The sequence below is a fragment of the Pantherophis guttatus genome, chromosome 1, assembly GCF_059756535.1.
Source record: "Pantherophis guttatus breed Tessera chromosome 1, ASM5975653v1, whole genome shotgun sequence".
Classification (NCBI taxonomy): Eukaryota; Metazoa; Chordata; class Lepidosauria; order Squamata; family Colubridae; genus Pantherophis; species Pantherophis guttatus.
Genome location: NC_142063.1, coordinates 269,497,582 through 269,513,290, shown reverse-complemented (window position 1 = coordinate 269,513,290; position 15,709 = coordinate 269,497,582). Strand labels below are relative to the sequence as shown.

General features: G+C 36.5%; 1 protein-coding gene across 1 annotated transcript in view; it reads right to left on the bottom strand.

The window, feature by feature from the left end:
* The window catches only part of IGF2R (insulin like growth factor 2 receptor), an 84,615-nt gene that overhangs the window by 7,237 nt on the left and 61,669 nt on the right, over positions 1–15,709 (bottom strand). Inside the window, exons 34-44 of the mRNA XM_034428528.3 lie at positions 15,084–15,355; positions 13,260–13,466; positions 12,138–12,287; positions 10,462–10,623; positions 9,430–9,637; positions 8,609–8,755; positions 6,989–7,223; positions 6,178–6,314; positions 4,625–4,742; positions 3,339–3,485; positions 1,730–1,914 (exon numbers count right to left, since the gene is read on the bottom strand). Of these exons, the coding sequence (XP_034284419.2) occupies positions 1,730–1,914; positions 3,339–3,485; positions 4,625–4,742; positions 6,178–6,314; positions 6,989–7,223; positions 8,609–8,755; positions 9,430–9,637; positions 10,462–10,623; positions 12,138–12,287; positions 13,260–13,466; positions 15,084–15,355 (1,968 nt within the window). The remainder of the gene's footprint in view (positions 1–1,729; positions 1,915–3,338; positions 3,486–4,624; positions 4,743–6,177; positions 6,315–6,988; positions 7,224–8,608; positions 8,756–9,429; positions 9,638–10,461; positions 10,624–12,137; positions 12,288–13,259; positions 13,467–15,083; positions 15,356–15,709) is intronic.

Here is a 15,709-nt window from a genome sequence, read left to right as displayed (position 1 = left end):
TTCCATTCGTGTAATGAATGGAAGGAAAAGAGGTAAGTACACAAAGATTGATCTTTTTTGTTTTCCCACATTTGGTTTAAGCAAATGAAAAAACAGGATCTATGTGTATAAAAAAATAATTTTTTTTCAACCATTCTCCTCTCAGAAAGCAAGAGAAGATGCAGTGAAAAAATTATACTGTATATCCAACAACTTATCCTTCACTCTGCTCTTCCGTTATTAAGTATTGCTTTTTCAGTTCTTTAACTTGGAAAGGAAATAGAGGGAAGATAGAAGGGTGAAATGTAACTCACTCTCTCCCCCCCACCTCTATATATAGGGATAAGCAGAAATAAGGAGCCATTTTATCGTCACTCCCTGGGATAGGATAAGGTCAGAATCAAAATCCTAAACGTGCTTTTTCTTTGAAGACATTTCGCTTCTCATCCAAGAAGCTTTTTCAGCTCTCCTGAGAAGCAAAATGTCTTCAAAGAAAAACCAGAAAGTCCAGTAGCCTCTTGAAAAGCACCTTGTCAAAGACAACCATGACCTGGATGACTGAGAATTTCCACAGACAGTCAGATCAAAGAATTCCCATGTCCAAAAAAATAGGACTGTTCACAAATTCTCAATGCCTCTCAATTTGCCTAAACAGCTAAGAAAGGGTATATGCTAACATCTGGAGGGACAAGAGGATACATTAATATCCTTCGGAGTTGGGAGTAACTGACAGGTTATTAATAGCATTATTCAGTTCTACTCACAGGAATTGAAACCAAGAAGGTGAATTTGGAGACATTAAGAAATCAACAGGGAGAATGAATAAAGAAAATACACTGATACTGAGGCATCAGTATAATTATAACAAATAAGTAGATGATGGGGATGTGCTTTATTTATATATGTTTTATCAAATTTATATGGCTGCCCTCTCACACAAAAGTTACTGGGTAGATTTATGCTCAAATAATTTAGGCACAAAACAGCTACTGCTGGCTAGTTCTTTCCTCAATTATATGGAATGAAATGTGATTGTTTTCTTCGAGATACACATTGAAATATGTCCTTCTGAATAGAATTGTTGGGAGGGGAAGGTGAGAATGGAAAAAAAAAATCTCCCAAAATCAAACTTTAGGAGAGCCATAAAAAGGTGGCTTTTTAAGAGAGCCCTAAAGCAGGGGTGTCAAACCTGCTCGCAACGTGGGCCGCATCGTGACATATTGCGATGTTTTTTGCCTTTGTGAAACGGGTGGGTGTGGCCTGCGCGGGCCACTGGCCCACGGGCTGCCAGTTTGACAGGCGTGCCCTAAAGAATCGGAGCACCTGTCTTGGATTGTGTTGGGATGACTGGATATAGCCTTTTTGAAAAAAAAACTGAAGGGTGGCAAAAAGGATAAGAAGGAAATACACTGGGAAGATTGAGGATGGGCATGTGAGTGAGATATCTGATTATGGGACATAGTTACATTCTGGGGCTGATACCTCAGCAGACATGGGGCTGGGTGGTGATGGTGGTGGAGAGGCACAACATAGCAGACTTGCCCTACTTGCTTAGTAAAATCACTTTGGAATCACTCTGGATTTCAACAGAAGATTTAGAAGAAACTAGGAATAAGTAAAACATTCTAGATTTTATTTTTAGTGAACGGTGGAATAGTTCCAACAGAATTCCCAATACAATTGGTTTAGTTTGGGTTTCTATTTTGCATATAACCCAGGCTGTCATCATCCCTAGCAAGTCACCACTTACCTTGAATATAATAGTGAGCTTTTTTTGATGATCCAACTCTACGAATACGTTTATCTGATATTTTAACTTGACAGATGTTAGCTCCTATGCACTCTGGATTCTTTGAACCAGTGATAGCAGAAAGCTGAATCTCATAAATGTATTTGTCCCCATTTGTTCTGAAATCTCCTGATGCATTGTATAATCTGAAACAAAAAAATAAAAATAAAATTACATAATACTCACACATATACAGAATAATGGTACAGAAATAACCAGAGCTAAGTCTTTGGAAGCACCTCTTTTCACCTAGCTAATTACTGCTATTCTAAAGAATCTATTTTAATTCACCTAAAATCTCAAGTTTAATTCCATCTAGCAAGGACTTTCCTCACCCATTTCCAAGTAATCTACAATTCCTCTATTTTCATTTTACCTAAATGCTATATAGGTAGTCCTCAATTTACAACCATTCGTTTAGTGACCGTTCAAAGTTTAAATGGCATTGAAAAAAGTGACTTATGACTGTTTTTCACACATTACAACCATTGCAACATCCCTAAGGTCACATTATCAAAATTTGGATGCTTGGCAACTCTTATATTTATGACAGTTGCTGGATCCCTGGGTCACCTTTTGTGATCTTCTGATAAGCAAAATCAATGGGGAAGGCAGATTAACCTAACACAGTATTTAGCTTTACAATTTCAGTGGTTCATTTAACAACTGTGGCAAGAAAGCTTGTTAAAATGGGGCAAAATTCACCTAACAACTGTCTTGTATAGCAATGGAAATTTTGGGCTCAATTGTGGTCATAAGTAGAGGACTACCTGTACCCATCTTCACTATTATTTATGAAAACCATAGGTATAATGCACAAGAATACACAGTTGGGTTGGAGAAAATATTTTGTTCAAATATCCTTCATTCTAGAACTAGTTTCTACTTTTAATGATAGGCATAGGGATAAATTTAAATGATGGGGTAAATTTAAAGTTATATATTTATCATAGCTTTATAATATATCTACAATAAGTACTTTCCTAAAGATTGGAAAATCTACCATATAGCTTTTGCATCAATCTACCACATATACACAAATTTGCTACTGTACCTCCTGGAGTGGAATTTACTTCTGTTCTATGGATTTACTTACTAGTCTATGGATTTATGTTGCACTAAGAGAATCTTTTTTAAAAAAAAAATCCAACAGATTAAGATGAATCTGTCTCTGTGAGAAAATGGAGTCTGTTTTTCAATATGCACACATAACTTTGTAACAGTAGAATTATCTATTTAATTTACATAAATAAGCCATACAAATGCAAAATTAGTTAATTCCTTAAGAAATGTATTAACCAATACACCATATACCAAACTTTAGTTCTTAAACGACCCTTCTTATAAAGTTGTCAGTACATCCACCCAGATTTAAAAGTTATTGCATCACTTTAAAAAAAAATCCAGATTGATGGTTATGACTTGAAACTTCACATTTCTAGAAGTGGCAGATAGACATTTTGCTCAGCAGTTCATCTAACAGTTTTTCACTACACCAATTGGTAACTAAAAAGCAGATTATTAAGAGTCTTCTCCTGGTCTCTTATAAATATTTAAAATGTTAACTTACTTGTAATAAATATTACCCAAACTGAAATTCTTTCCTGTCTCTGGATTTATAACTGTGCCATTCTCTATCTTTACTTCTTGAGGTTTCACAGCACAAGCAGCTCGAGTTTCCCAGGTAATATAATAGGCACAATTTTCTTCATCAATCCTAAAAGGAAGCATTTGGGAAATTAACAGCAGAGGCAGAAATGGCATGATAATAAAGACTAAGAGGTAGAGAAATAAAATTTGCTATTTATCTTTTCTATTGTGTGGATGTGATGGTTGGATTTACACATTTCACTGAACTTAAATCAAGCACATATTTTCCCGAGTTCCATTATGGTTATTCTACTTCATAATTTAATGTTCTTTTTGAACCTAGCCAATTGGGTTTATTCAATAAAGTTTAAACAAAAAAAAAAAAAAACCTTTTTCTGCTGTGTAAATCAGAATGAAATTATGTAAAGAGTTTCAGTTTTAAAGAATTACTTCAACGCTTCTTTATAGCCATAAGAGGCAAAGGTTTATAAATCACCCATTTAGAACAGATGGTTTTATTTAGTAACCCAATGTAAACCTTTAGAGAATTTGACCTTGACCGGCATGCTGTCAAGAAAAAAAAAAGGGGGGGGGGGAATTCTCTTCTATTTCTTCCACACTGCCTCATAACTGAGCAGAATGGTTTCATGGGGGGTAACAGTAACAGAGTTGGAAGGGACCTTGGAGGTCATCTAGTCCAACCCCCTGCTCACGCAGGAGACCTGTACTAGGGATTCAAACCGCCGAATTGCCGACCTCTGCAGCTGGTTTTCAGCAGATACAGACATTCATGCTCAAAAAATGGAAGAATTAGAACCAAAACTAGACTGGAACATAGATTTTATTTTCATTGGTACTGTTAGCATGACAATTATTTTATTTCTACTATTTAATTTGGTGATAAGTGTAGATCACTCTTCCACACCACAATATTGGTCTTTCTCAACATTCACTCACTCATTCATTTTATTGACTTCATTTGTATGGCCATATTGTGGCTGATTAGGAGTTACTGAAATATATAGAACACACTAGATCAGGGCTGTCAAACTCACGGCACGCCCATGCCTAGTTTAGCGAAGGAGAAAAAAGTTGTGATACGTCACGTGACGCTGCCATAACGACGCGAGTTTGACACCCCTGCATTAGATTAAAGAAACCTTCCCTAAAACCTAAATGATGCCATGTGCATAATATATACCTTGATAAAAGCTGAGGTGGCCTTTGTTATGCCATAAAAAACCAATCATCCATGTACCTCCTTACCTGTTGAATCTTGGCAACCCAACAGTTTTTCCACATTTCAATTCTATCACCGTTGTTGCCTTTTTGTTCCTCTGTGGACATTCATGACCATTGGAGTAGCTGACAAGAACTTTGTCACCTGAAATAAAGCACCAGATTTTATTAAAAGCAAATGAGATTCTGAATCTAAAGCAAAATGAATTTAACTAGGTGCTATTTGTGAGGGTTTTTAAAAAAAATTAAAATTCTTTATGACTTGGCCTTAGTAATATTTCCTTCATCAAAAATGATTGGTTATATCTTCAAGGGCTAATATTTTATAGCTGGGGCATATGAATATATTTAGTATATGTCCATATTTTGATTTCATAGATTGATATCAATATTTTTGCAAAATTAAAAATATTTTGTTCCAACAACTGTTTGAATTTTAAAGACCCATATAAGCACCGAGCACCAGGAGGTTTCTTTCTATTTCCACATCTGCAGACTATTTCTACATCACTTTATTTAAGGGGAATTGCATGGAGGTAATGGATAATATCTATTAGCTTTAGGGTTTTTTTCATGCATCCATATGCAAATGAGCTCATGTAACCCTAATGAAATTAGAAAACAAAATTAAACCTAAGGATAACTCTAGAGTGGAACCCACTGTTGCAAGATCAACACATAGCTTGCAGCTGCCACCAACAGGCTTCCAGGCCCTGTTTTAAGTGCTGGTTATCACCATAAGACAGTGGGTCTCAACCTTCCTAATGCCACGACCCTTTAATACAGTTCCTCATGTTGTGGTGACCCCCAACCATAAAATTATTCCATTGACCATTGAAAATATGTGTTTTCCGATGGTCTTAGGCGACCCCTGTGAAAGGGTTGTTCGACCCCCAAAGGGGTCCCGACCCACAGGTTGAGAACCACTGCCATAAGACTATTCAAGGAGTGATCAGTTCACATTAGGGACCTCTTTACCCACTCATTATCTACAAACATCTACAGAGTATCTTCTTAAGTTCCTTTCTCTGCAAAGGATATGGACCAGTGGTGCCGGCTGGTCCGCAAGAACCGGTAGTAAAATTGGCAGGTGCCTCCGCCACTGACCTGGACATCATCAGAAGTGATCTGCACATGCGCAGAAGAGCGCACATGGGCATGATGCGAACCAGTAGTAAAGGTAAGTAGAACGCACCCCTGATATGGACATAAGCTAGAAAACAGACTTTATGATTCTTTCCACTTGGTGAAACAAAAGTGCACTCAAGCACCTTCATTCTGGCATCCTGGATGGCACTAAAAACCTTATCATTTTTTATTGAATATTTAGCTCCTAGCAAATGAACATTGGGACACTTTTAACTTGCAAAGCTAACAATTCTGCTTTTAGCTGTGGCTTAAGTATTCGTTAGTAATGTGGGACCAACTTAATCTTTTTATCACAATTTTACTGTATACCACCTGGATTTGATTGCATAGGAATACAAAATGGTGCAAGGCAAATAATAAATAAATGTTAACAAATTAAGGCTATTTTCACTTTCCCCTGCATAAAATAGTAGGGGACACCAGAGACATACCTGTAATATTAAGTTTTTGCGTATGAACTAACCCCAGAACTTGGACAGCACCATTCTGATTACGTCGGCAAACACTTGCCCTGTCAGGACAGCCTGAGGGTCCTTCATGGACTCTCTGACAAAGGTTCATGTAGTAACTAAATCCAAGAAGGAAAAGACGGTCATTTCAGCAGACCTCCCATCAGTTTAATACAATTCAATTCAAATTCAAATCTTTATTGTCAGTGCACAACATATGTAATAATTATTTAAAGCATCAATACTCTACCTTTCACTCAAAAGTTTTTTTAAAAATAGACAATCAATATAGGACATCAATAAGGACTATCTTATATTTTTTTAAATTTCCAAGTACATGAAATGGAACATTGTCTATTTATGACAACCAATTTATGTAAGGTTACTTGACTGAAAGAATTTTCCAAAAGTTCTTCTATAAACTTCAAAGATCTTTTTAGAATTTTTTTACCATCTGGCAATTTCTTAAGTGATTGTCAATCTAAACACAGTATCCCAATGATTCTAGGTTATTCAACAGAGCAAAGCTGAGTGGTCAAATAATTCTAGTAAAGATATACCCCCTTATAATTAGTAAGCACCCTGCATTTCCCTTTGATGTACGTTTTCCTTCAATCAGTCCCTTGACTGAAAAAAAACAGGACTACAAAACTTGATTTAAGCACTGCCTAATCTTAGACACTTTCCTGAAACTTAGGCAACCTTGCCTGAATTACAAGATACACACTTGGAAGAATGATTAGCTATGCTGGCAATGAATAACAAACTAGTCAACTGAGTTGAGCACACTCACGAGCTGCCCTTGTCTGCGAAGACCCATGAGCCTGTGAGTGAGGAAAGTATTCTCAAATCGTAAGTTTTGTGCTTCTGAATAAATTTGCATTCCATTTTCCTTGGAGGACATAGAAGCTGTGTCCTCCATTCAAATGTGACAGAGCAGCCAAGGGTCTCACTCAACAACTGAGGACTTCCGCTATTACCATTTTCATCACACTTAAAAATAATAGTAGATTCACGCTGTCCAGCTTCTGCAAGATATAAACAAAAGCTTATAAACAAGACTGTAAATCTTAAATTCTATAGGAAAGTTATTAACAATAAATACATCTATCTTTGCCTTGTAATGTTCATATGGTCCATAGGGTACAATGGTTCAGTAGTGTTATATTTGGGGAAAATTGTATAAGTCTAGGCATATCAGCTATCTGAGTTAGTGATCAGAGCTGGAATTATTATACTCCAATTCAAAGTAATAATATCAAAAGGGACATAGTGAATTTGGGAAGGAGGGAGGTTTCAGAAAGCAAAGCAATCTTATATATTTCCTATAAAATTCTCATTTAGAAATGTATTTAAAATAAGCTGAGTCTTATTGATTTTGGAGGGTATTAATATTCAAGTATACTTGGAATCCCCAATCTTAATATTCAGTCACATTTTCTTCTTCAAGAAAACATGATAGGGGGTTAATTAACCTGCATGAGGTTTCTATTTTTCCTGGCCTCAGCAGGAAACCCAATTATAGTAGAGGTAGTCCCTTGACTTATGACCAGTCACCTAACAGTTGTTCGAAGTTACAAAAGACTCCAAGAAAGGTACTTATGACTTTGATGATTCAAAGGTTCTGGCAGCCAAAAAACTGAATTGATCATGTGATGGCCCACTTAACAACCAGCATAATTCTGGGCTGAATTGCAGTCGTAAGTCAAGGGCTACCTGTAATTCATCAACAGGCAGGGTTAATGGCCAGTTCTCTCTGAATGATGCTCCCAAATATGGATAAACGTATGCTATTCAAATACAAACACTGTGGTATTTATTGTCTGTATTTAGAGCACAAGACTGATGTTAGTGCTGTTACAAAACAACACCTAAAGTGCAGCAATACAAATTACAGGTGGTCCTCAACTTATAACCACTTGTTTAGTGACCATTTCAAGTTACAATGGCATTGAAAAAAGTGACTTATGACAATTTTTCACACTCACAACCATTGCAGCATCCCCATGGCTACATCAAAATTTGGACACTTGGCAATCGGCTCATATTTATGACCGTTGCAGTATTCTGGGGTCGTGTGACCATCTTTCGCGACCTTCTAACAAAGCCAATGAGGAAGTCAGATTCACTTTACAACCATGTTAATAATTTAACGACCGCAGTGATTTACTTCACAACCATGGCAAGAAAGGTCATAAAATGGGGCAAAACTCACTCAATAACTGTTTCATTTAGCAACAGAAACTTTGAGCTCAATTGTGGTCGTAAGTCAAGAACTACCTGTATCCTGATTGGATTTTCTTTTCAGCAGCTGTTGTTTTATCTCAAGCCACCAGATATTCCATCACTATACAGTACAGCTGTGCATCTTAATGCTTCATCCTGTGTAGCAGAGCTTGATCTCCTTACTTACCATTTACACAGAATCCCCATTTTTGGTCTCTCCCTAAGTTATCAGTTGTGGCACACCATGGACGCTCTTGTCCCTCCGCTATGCACCTGTCATAACTTTTACCATTATACTGGAAAGGGAAGACACAAAGCTCACCCTTTTCAGTCACTGGAAGTAAAAAAACAGACAAAATATTTAATGGGCAATACCTATGAAATATAAACAGTAAAATATAAATATTTCTTAACAAAAAACTTAGCACAGAAGTGGTTTGTCAATGGCACCCAGAATTAAGAAAGGCCATGTTTTAAGTAATAATTTATGTAACTACTGCTAGCAGCCACCATTTTTCTACATAAAGTTTATTTTAGAACAAACTGAGATGGTCTCAAAGATCATCACTCTTGGCCACTTTCACCTGGAATGCTTCTGCCTACCAGCTCTCCTTTCAAAACGACATTGTACAAAGAGGAACAAGACGCAAGTCCAAAAACAGCATCTTACAATGTTCAAGATGCATGTATTTATATATGCATGAAGACACTCTGTATTATCCATCAATTCCTCCTTTTCACCTCTTATAATTAAATAGTCCAGAATGGTACGTAAGTTAATTTATATCACTGGACAAAGTTCAATCTCAAAATCACTCAGTAAAATTCTATGGGTGAATTCAGCCTGAGTAGCCTTAAATATTACCTTCCTTAAATTCTCAATGGAATTATTTTTAGGATTAAATAAATTAAGGAAAGAAAGTTTATCTTAAACTTAAAAGCTGATGAATTAAGATACCAAGCAACAATGGTGTAATTTTCGAAGTAAATTCCTTGCAAATCTCATACCTGGAGGACATTTATCACCACCCTTATATTGCAAGAAAACAGCTTCATCTTGATGCCTGTAGTCCAATTTTATTTCTTTTTTGTTGCCAAATGAGATGGCATTACTGCCAGAGATAAGACAAACTGCAGCGTCTTTGCATTTTCCTTGAGGTATATCTGCTGCTTCTGAACATACCCCAAGATGGTAGCTCCTACGTCCAGAAGGAACCTGTTTTGACAGCCAAAACTATACCATTAAAGAACTGTAAATGGAATCAGAGAAAATGCTAAATATTTTTAAAAGTTCAGTATGGCCATGCCAAGGGCCTCCCCAGATTATGTAAAGTAACGTGTGAAGGGTCTCAGAATGAATCTTCCAGAGAATGTTCACTTTATACAGCAGGTTCAGAGGGTTGCTTTGCTCACTTTCCAAAATACTCCTGTGAATATGATGCTCGTAAAATTTCCAACCGTTGTTACCAGAATTTCATCTCACACTCATAGGGGGAAACAGTTCTAGGAATGCCTTTGATGGTATTTATTCATCTACTGATGATCAATGCATCTATATTATATGCATGATTTTTAGGCCCATGTCTTGCAGAAAAAGAAATCTTTCTGTATGATGAGCACATTTTATTATATTATGTACACCCTATTTTACTAGAGAAACTCAAATTTATGTCCACGGGGTTTCTTGACATATTTTGGCCTAAACAATAATGACTAACCCAAATGCTGCTGTTGGATTCCACTCCCAACGCCTTAACTACTACTCTCAACTTCTCATGTTTTGGAGAGAAAATATGAGAAATGCAGCTCAGTCCCTTGGGAGTCATTGACAAAATAATTTGATATACATAAAATTTGCCACTGTGCTGCAACCTGATTCCCCTCTTACTTTATCCCAGAATATGTGATTTGGGATGGTGCTAAAAGCATATATTTTATCGCTGAGCTCTGATCACGTGGCTCTGCAACAGACCAACTCCACTTTTTTCATGTCAGAACAGTATTAACGGTTCCCCTTATTAGCCACAGCAATACAATCACCTTATAGGGCTTTCCTGCAAGGCTTGACAGGTTGAAAGCATAGTGTAACTGTTCATCCATGACAGAGCAGCCCAAAACATTCTCTTCATCAGGGCATACCACTGGGGTGCTCCATTCAAATATATATTCACAGCCGGACTTTTCTATCATTCTGGGCTTCCCCTATTACCAACACAACAAACAAGGGAATAAAATGGTTAAGCTTGAGAATCAGATGTCTCAATAAGAAAGCTAAATGACTGAAAATTAAGCACACACTGAAGTTAAATAAACCCATCTGCTTTTATTTATATTATGTTGGTTTTGCTTGCTGTGACTGAGGTTGATGACACTGGAAATAATCAAGCTTCAAAAATTTCTACAACAACAAAAGAATAAGATCATGTCCCAACTTCTGTTGCTTCATGCTGACTTTCTGGAGACAACTGCAGATCACATGCTTATATACAAATCTAAGACAATTTTAAAAAATAATTTGCCTGTACCAGAGAAGGGTTTGATATCAGGTTATGTACACAACTTGAATATTCCCTTTGAGCCTTCAAAATTCATTCTTTCTCCACTTCTCATTTAGTTAAAAAATGGAATAAACAAGTGCTTGATAACTGACAAAAGCAGAAAATTAAATACATTTCCCCCTCATCATCATCATGGACTCTGTTGGCAAAGTATCTATTTTACTAATCAGAAAGTTGAACCGTTGTGATGGGTGAAATTATTTAATTTGTAGTTAAGGAACCTTGCATATCTATTAGCACATTTAATATCCCTCTAATGTCATGCCTCACTAAGCATTCTACAAGGACATATCAACATAATGCATCTCCAAATCAAAGATGAGGTCAGCCAACTTTGAAATGTATCGATCTAATGTGGAAATAAGTGTTTTCAATCTTCTCCCAACACAAGCTATGCCATCCATTCGATCTGAGTCGTTTGGTGGTAGATAATGATGCAGGAGGGAACGGATGTGTCCAGCACCTATTTTTTGGTTTTGTCTGGTGTGGTCACCTGTGGATGGGTAGTGGTTGTTCTCAGAATCTTCTTGTAGCATGGTGGAATTTGAGAGGGAAGGATATGTACTAACCTCTCCAAGTAGATACAAGTGATTTGTTGATTGAATAGAGGCTTCCAATGAAGCAAGGGAGACTCTCCCCTCCATCTGTACCCATCTTAATCCTCCTATATCTGTGTACCTAACCTACCCCATGGATCTGGCACCATAGGTGATGCACAAGAAAGTTATGGGTTTCCTGGTAAAGCAGGACAAGAAAGCCCCCCCCCCATCTACTCCACAGATCAGTTTCAATAAATCTAGTTTTCTAATCATCTCCAAAACTCTCCATTTTCTGGAGTCCCACTCTCACTCCACCAGAAAAGCAATTGAAGAATGTCTTCTCTGCCACTAGAAAACCCACCAATTACTGCACATTAACTTTCCTGGCAGCAGACAACCTCATTCACCAGTCTCATTAGTGAAGCAGAGTAGGAATTAGCTATGCAAACAGAGCATAGCTCTTTTGCCTCATGCTTTCTGCCAACTCACAAACTGGACAAGGTTAAACCAGCTGTTTGGTTGTGCCCTATGCCTGGAAGGGATTTTTTCCCCCCAACCTTTTCTTAATTTGTAAATACTTCTAAGTTTTTGTCAACAAGCAAAATAAAACTATGATTACCAGATTTGTTCCTTTTTTGCAGTGAAACACAATAAGGGAAGAATAGTTGATATTTTTATCTTCTGGACAAGGAGTGGTACTGTTGAAGGCAATATTAACTTCATTTGTTGCACTGTTGAGCTGAGGAGGTGCTGTGATTCGACCAATATCCTAATTAAATATAATATAAATATGATTGACCACAAAATGAAACTGAAGCTTCAGCATCAACTGGGAAATAAATTACTTCTATCTATATACAAATTGTAATAACATGTGTTAAAATAAGGGACAGAATGAATGAATGAGTTAGAAGGAATCCATCCATTTTTATGATGTATTTCTCATATGATGAGATATGATTTCAATTACATTTTGTTCTGATGTACTCAAAATCTTTACAATAGTACTGCTAAAAACATAGGCAAGATCAATATGATCCATTATCTGAAATTGCTATCCATTTAGCACAAAATGGCCCAAGAATCAGAAGCTATATATTTCAAGTAGTCTGACCCGGTTTGAGTTGTTCTACTTTCAAAATCGTATTAATTTTAAATAAGTCAGCTGCTTAAAGCAGTCAAAATGTTTCTTCCTGTTTGTATAGAAGACTGAAAGAAATTGGACTACTTTAATGAATAATAAGCATAATCTTTACTTGCCCCAAGGTTGTAGATCTTTTCAATTTTTAAAGAGATTTGCCATGATATGTGAACACATATTGTTCAAAATTCAAAAACCCTTTGAAAATAATTGAAATGTTTCCTGAAATTTGGGCCATGACTTTTTAGTAGTGGATGTGTCCCAAAGTGAAACAGTTATCCCAAAGATAACATTTTCCTCTCCTCCTTTCAATATTTTATCCTATATCAAATGCTGAAATTGCGTTTCCAAATAATTATTTGAAGAATGTGAAGTGACCGAAGAACTGGGCTCTTAAATAATACATTAATCTACTAAACCAGCTTATTATTATTATTGTTTGGCTGTTCACCGCCCTGAGTCCTTCGGGAGTAGGGCGGTATACAAATCGAATAAATAATAATAATAATAATAATATTAGCTACAGTACATTAGAAATTCATTCTAATATCCTGTTGTGAAAAAGAAGACAATTTGATACATGCTGATAATATTACTTACTACAGGAGAGCCATTAAATGGGATCATGCAGACAGCTGCTCCAGGTGGACAACTGACATCCTTGATGGAATTTAATGGTTGGCAAATATTTATATAGAAATCTGGATTCTGGTCAGAAAAGTCATCAAATATCTCATAAGCACTTGTCCAATGGATTAAAGGGGAAAGGTCAATTACTCTGCTGCCATTGGTAACAGAGCAGTCTACCTGTAGGCGGGGGAGAGAAGATTCACATATCAGTCGAAACAAGCATTATGACAGATTATAGATACATATTGGAAAAAAGAACATAAAACATTTCATCCATAAAAATTGGAGGGAAAGAATTTATTACAGTAGGAAGTTAAAAAAAAGAAAAAGGAGGAGTTGTCTTGTTTTATTACTGTTATTATCAAGGAACTATAAAGGAACTATCACCAATACTGACAGGGCAGGCTATTCTATATAAACAGAGAGCAAACCCTGCTCTTTTCCAACATGAAGATGTTGCCTAGCCAAGTAAGGAAATATCTGCACAAAAACAACAGAGAGCCAACTTGTAAACGTAACTGCTAAGATGAGATATCATTTCTTTGCAATCTTTCCTTAAACTTTTTAAAATTTCTTATACTTTTAGCTTTCCCCTTGATTTTTTTCTTGTATTATTGTATTAGCTTTTATCTTTTTACAAACTTTTAATAAAATTATTAAAAGAAAGAAAGAAATTTGATTGTTAACATTTATAGATAAATCTGTATTGAGTGAATAAGGGAAAAACGGATGTATGTCACCGCTTACTTTCAGCAGCTTTCAGCATGGCATAGCAATAATACTTATATGCCACTGCATAATGCTTTATAGCACTCTCTGAGCAGTTTACAATGCCAGCATATCTTTTTACCGATCTTGGAAGGATGGAAGGCTGAGTCAACCTTGAGCCGGTCCAGACTGAATTCCCGTCTGTGGGCAGAGTTAGCCTGCAATACTGCATTCTAACCACTGGACAACCATGGCATAAACCCATGGCATTCTCTTATTTCCATCATTTATGTTCCAGTATGGCATATAAAACCAGTTCACCTGCACCTCATCTCTTTCCTCCCTCTCCCTTCATCTGTTGCTGATATTGCAGCATATCTCATACCTCTAGACTCCCCATTCTTCCCAACACCTTTCCTTCCTCCCTTCAGCCACCATTGTCCTTGATTTTTTTTTATTATTTCCACCTGCCCAAGATAAAGTAGCCTGATTATGGAACTAAACAATAACCGTATGTGCGTATTTTGGTCTGGACATGAAGTACACCAAGCCAGTTGAGTTATGCCTGGAATGTTCTGCACATACTAATTACGACAGAGAGACTAAATACAGACATGATGCTATTCAGGGACTTAGTTGTGAGATTCTGGGCTCTCTTCTTCAGCCTGACATCTCATAAATAAATTTGTTCTATCTCTTCCTTCTCCTCCTCCTCCAATTACTCTGGCTAAGATGAATTTTAACTGTCTTTCAAAATTACAATGGCTTGCTTCAGTTTTGTTAATCATTAGTTGTATTATGTCTGTGTTGTCCTAGAGTTGAGTGCCTTTTTGGCAGAGAGATTTCAAGTGATCTAATTAATAAATACTATATCGCCTCTATTATGCTTAATAAGACTAGCTTATTCTACTTCAACAACTGCGATGCAAAATAGCACAAATGAGTGTAATAAATCTGTAAATGTATTATGTTGCAACTCCCTCCTCCCCCAAAACAACCCTAGAGGATTTAAGCTTTTAAAAAATCTTAAATAACGCCAGGTCATTTTAGATAAATTTAAGTTGATAAAACAGTCAATTTACTTACCACTCTTTCTTCTTCACAGGCTAAAACAGTATGCCAAGAGAAAAAATAAGTGCATGTTTTCTCATCAAAAGAAATGAGAACCGGCTGACTGCCGGGCCCAGCATCCAACCTGCATACAAAGGTGAAATAGCTTGTGTACTTCAAAACAGGATCTGCAGGACAGGACTCGCCTTCTTTGTAGACAAGTTTCAAAACTCCATCTTCATAGGTTAATGCTTTGCTTAGTTGTCCAGCATTAATTGATGGCTGATGGCCACCCGTGATGCAAACTCCTATTAACAGAATTAATAGAGCAATTCTAGTGCTTTTTTTTCTTTTTCCTTGTTTTTTGACAGAAGAAATATTAACTTCAACACAATTAATAGGGAAAATGCTACATTATTAATACATCAAGAAAAATATATGCTTTTATGATTTTGGTTAAAAAGACTTCTATTTATTCTCCAGTGCTGGGATCAAGTTGCTCAATGATTCACTGAATAGTCCTAATACAGTTTTGTTCTTTCAGACTTATTTTTTCAATATAAAGTGGTCAATTAAGGCTTACAATGCCTAACAGGAGGCTATGTAGGTTTCTTAACATCAGATAGATGGGATAGTATCTCCACCATATCCACTCCACAGCA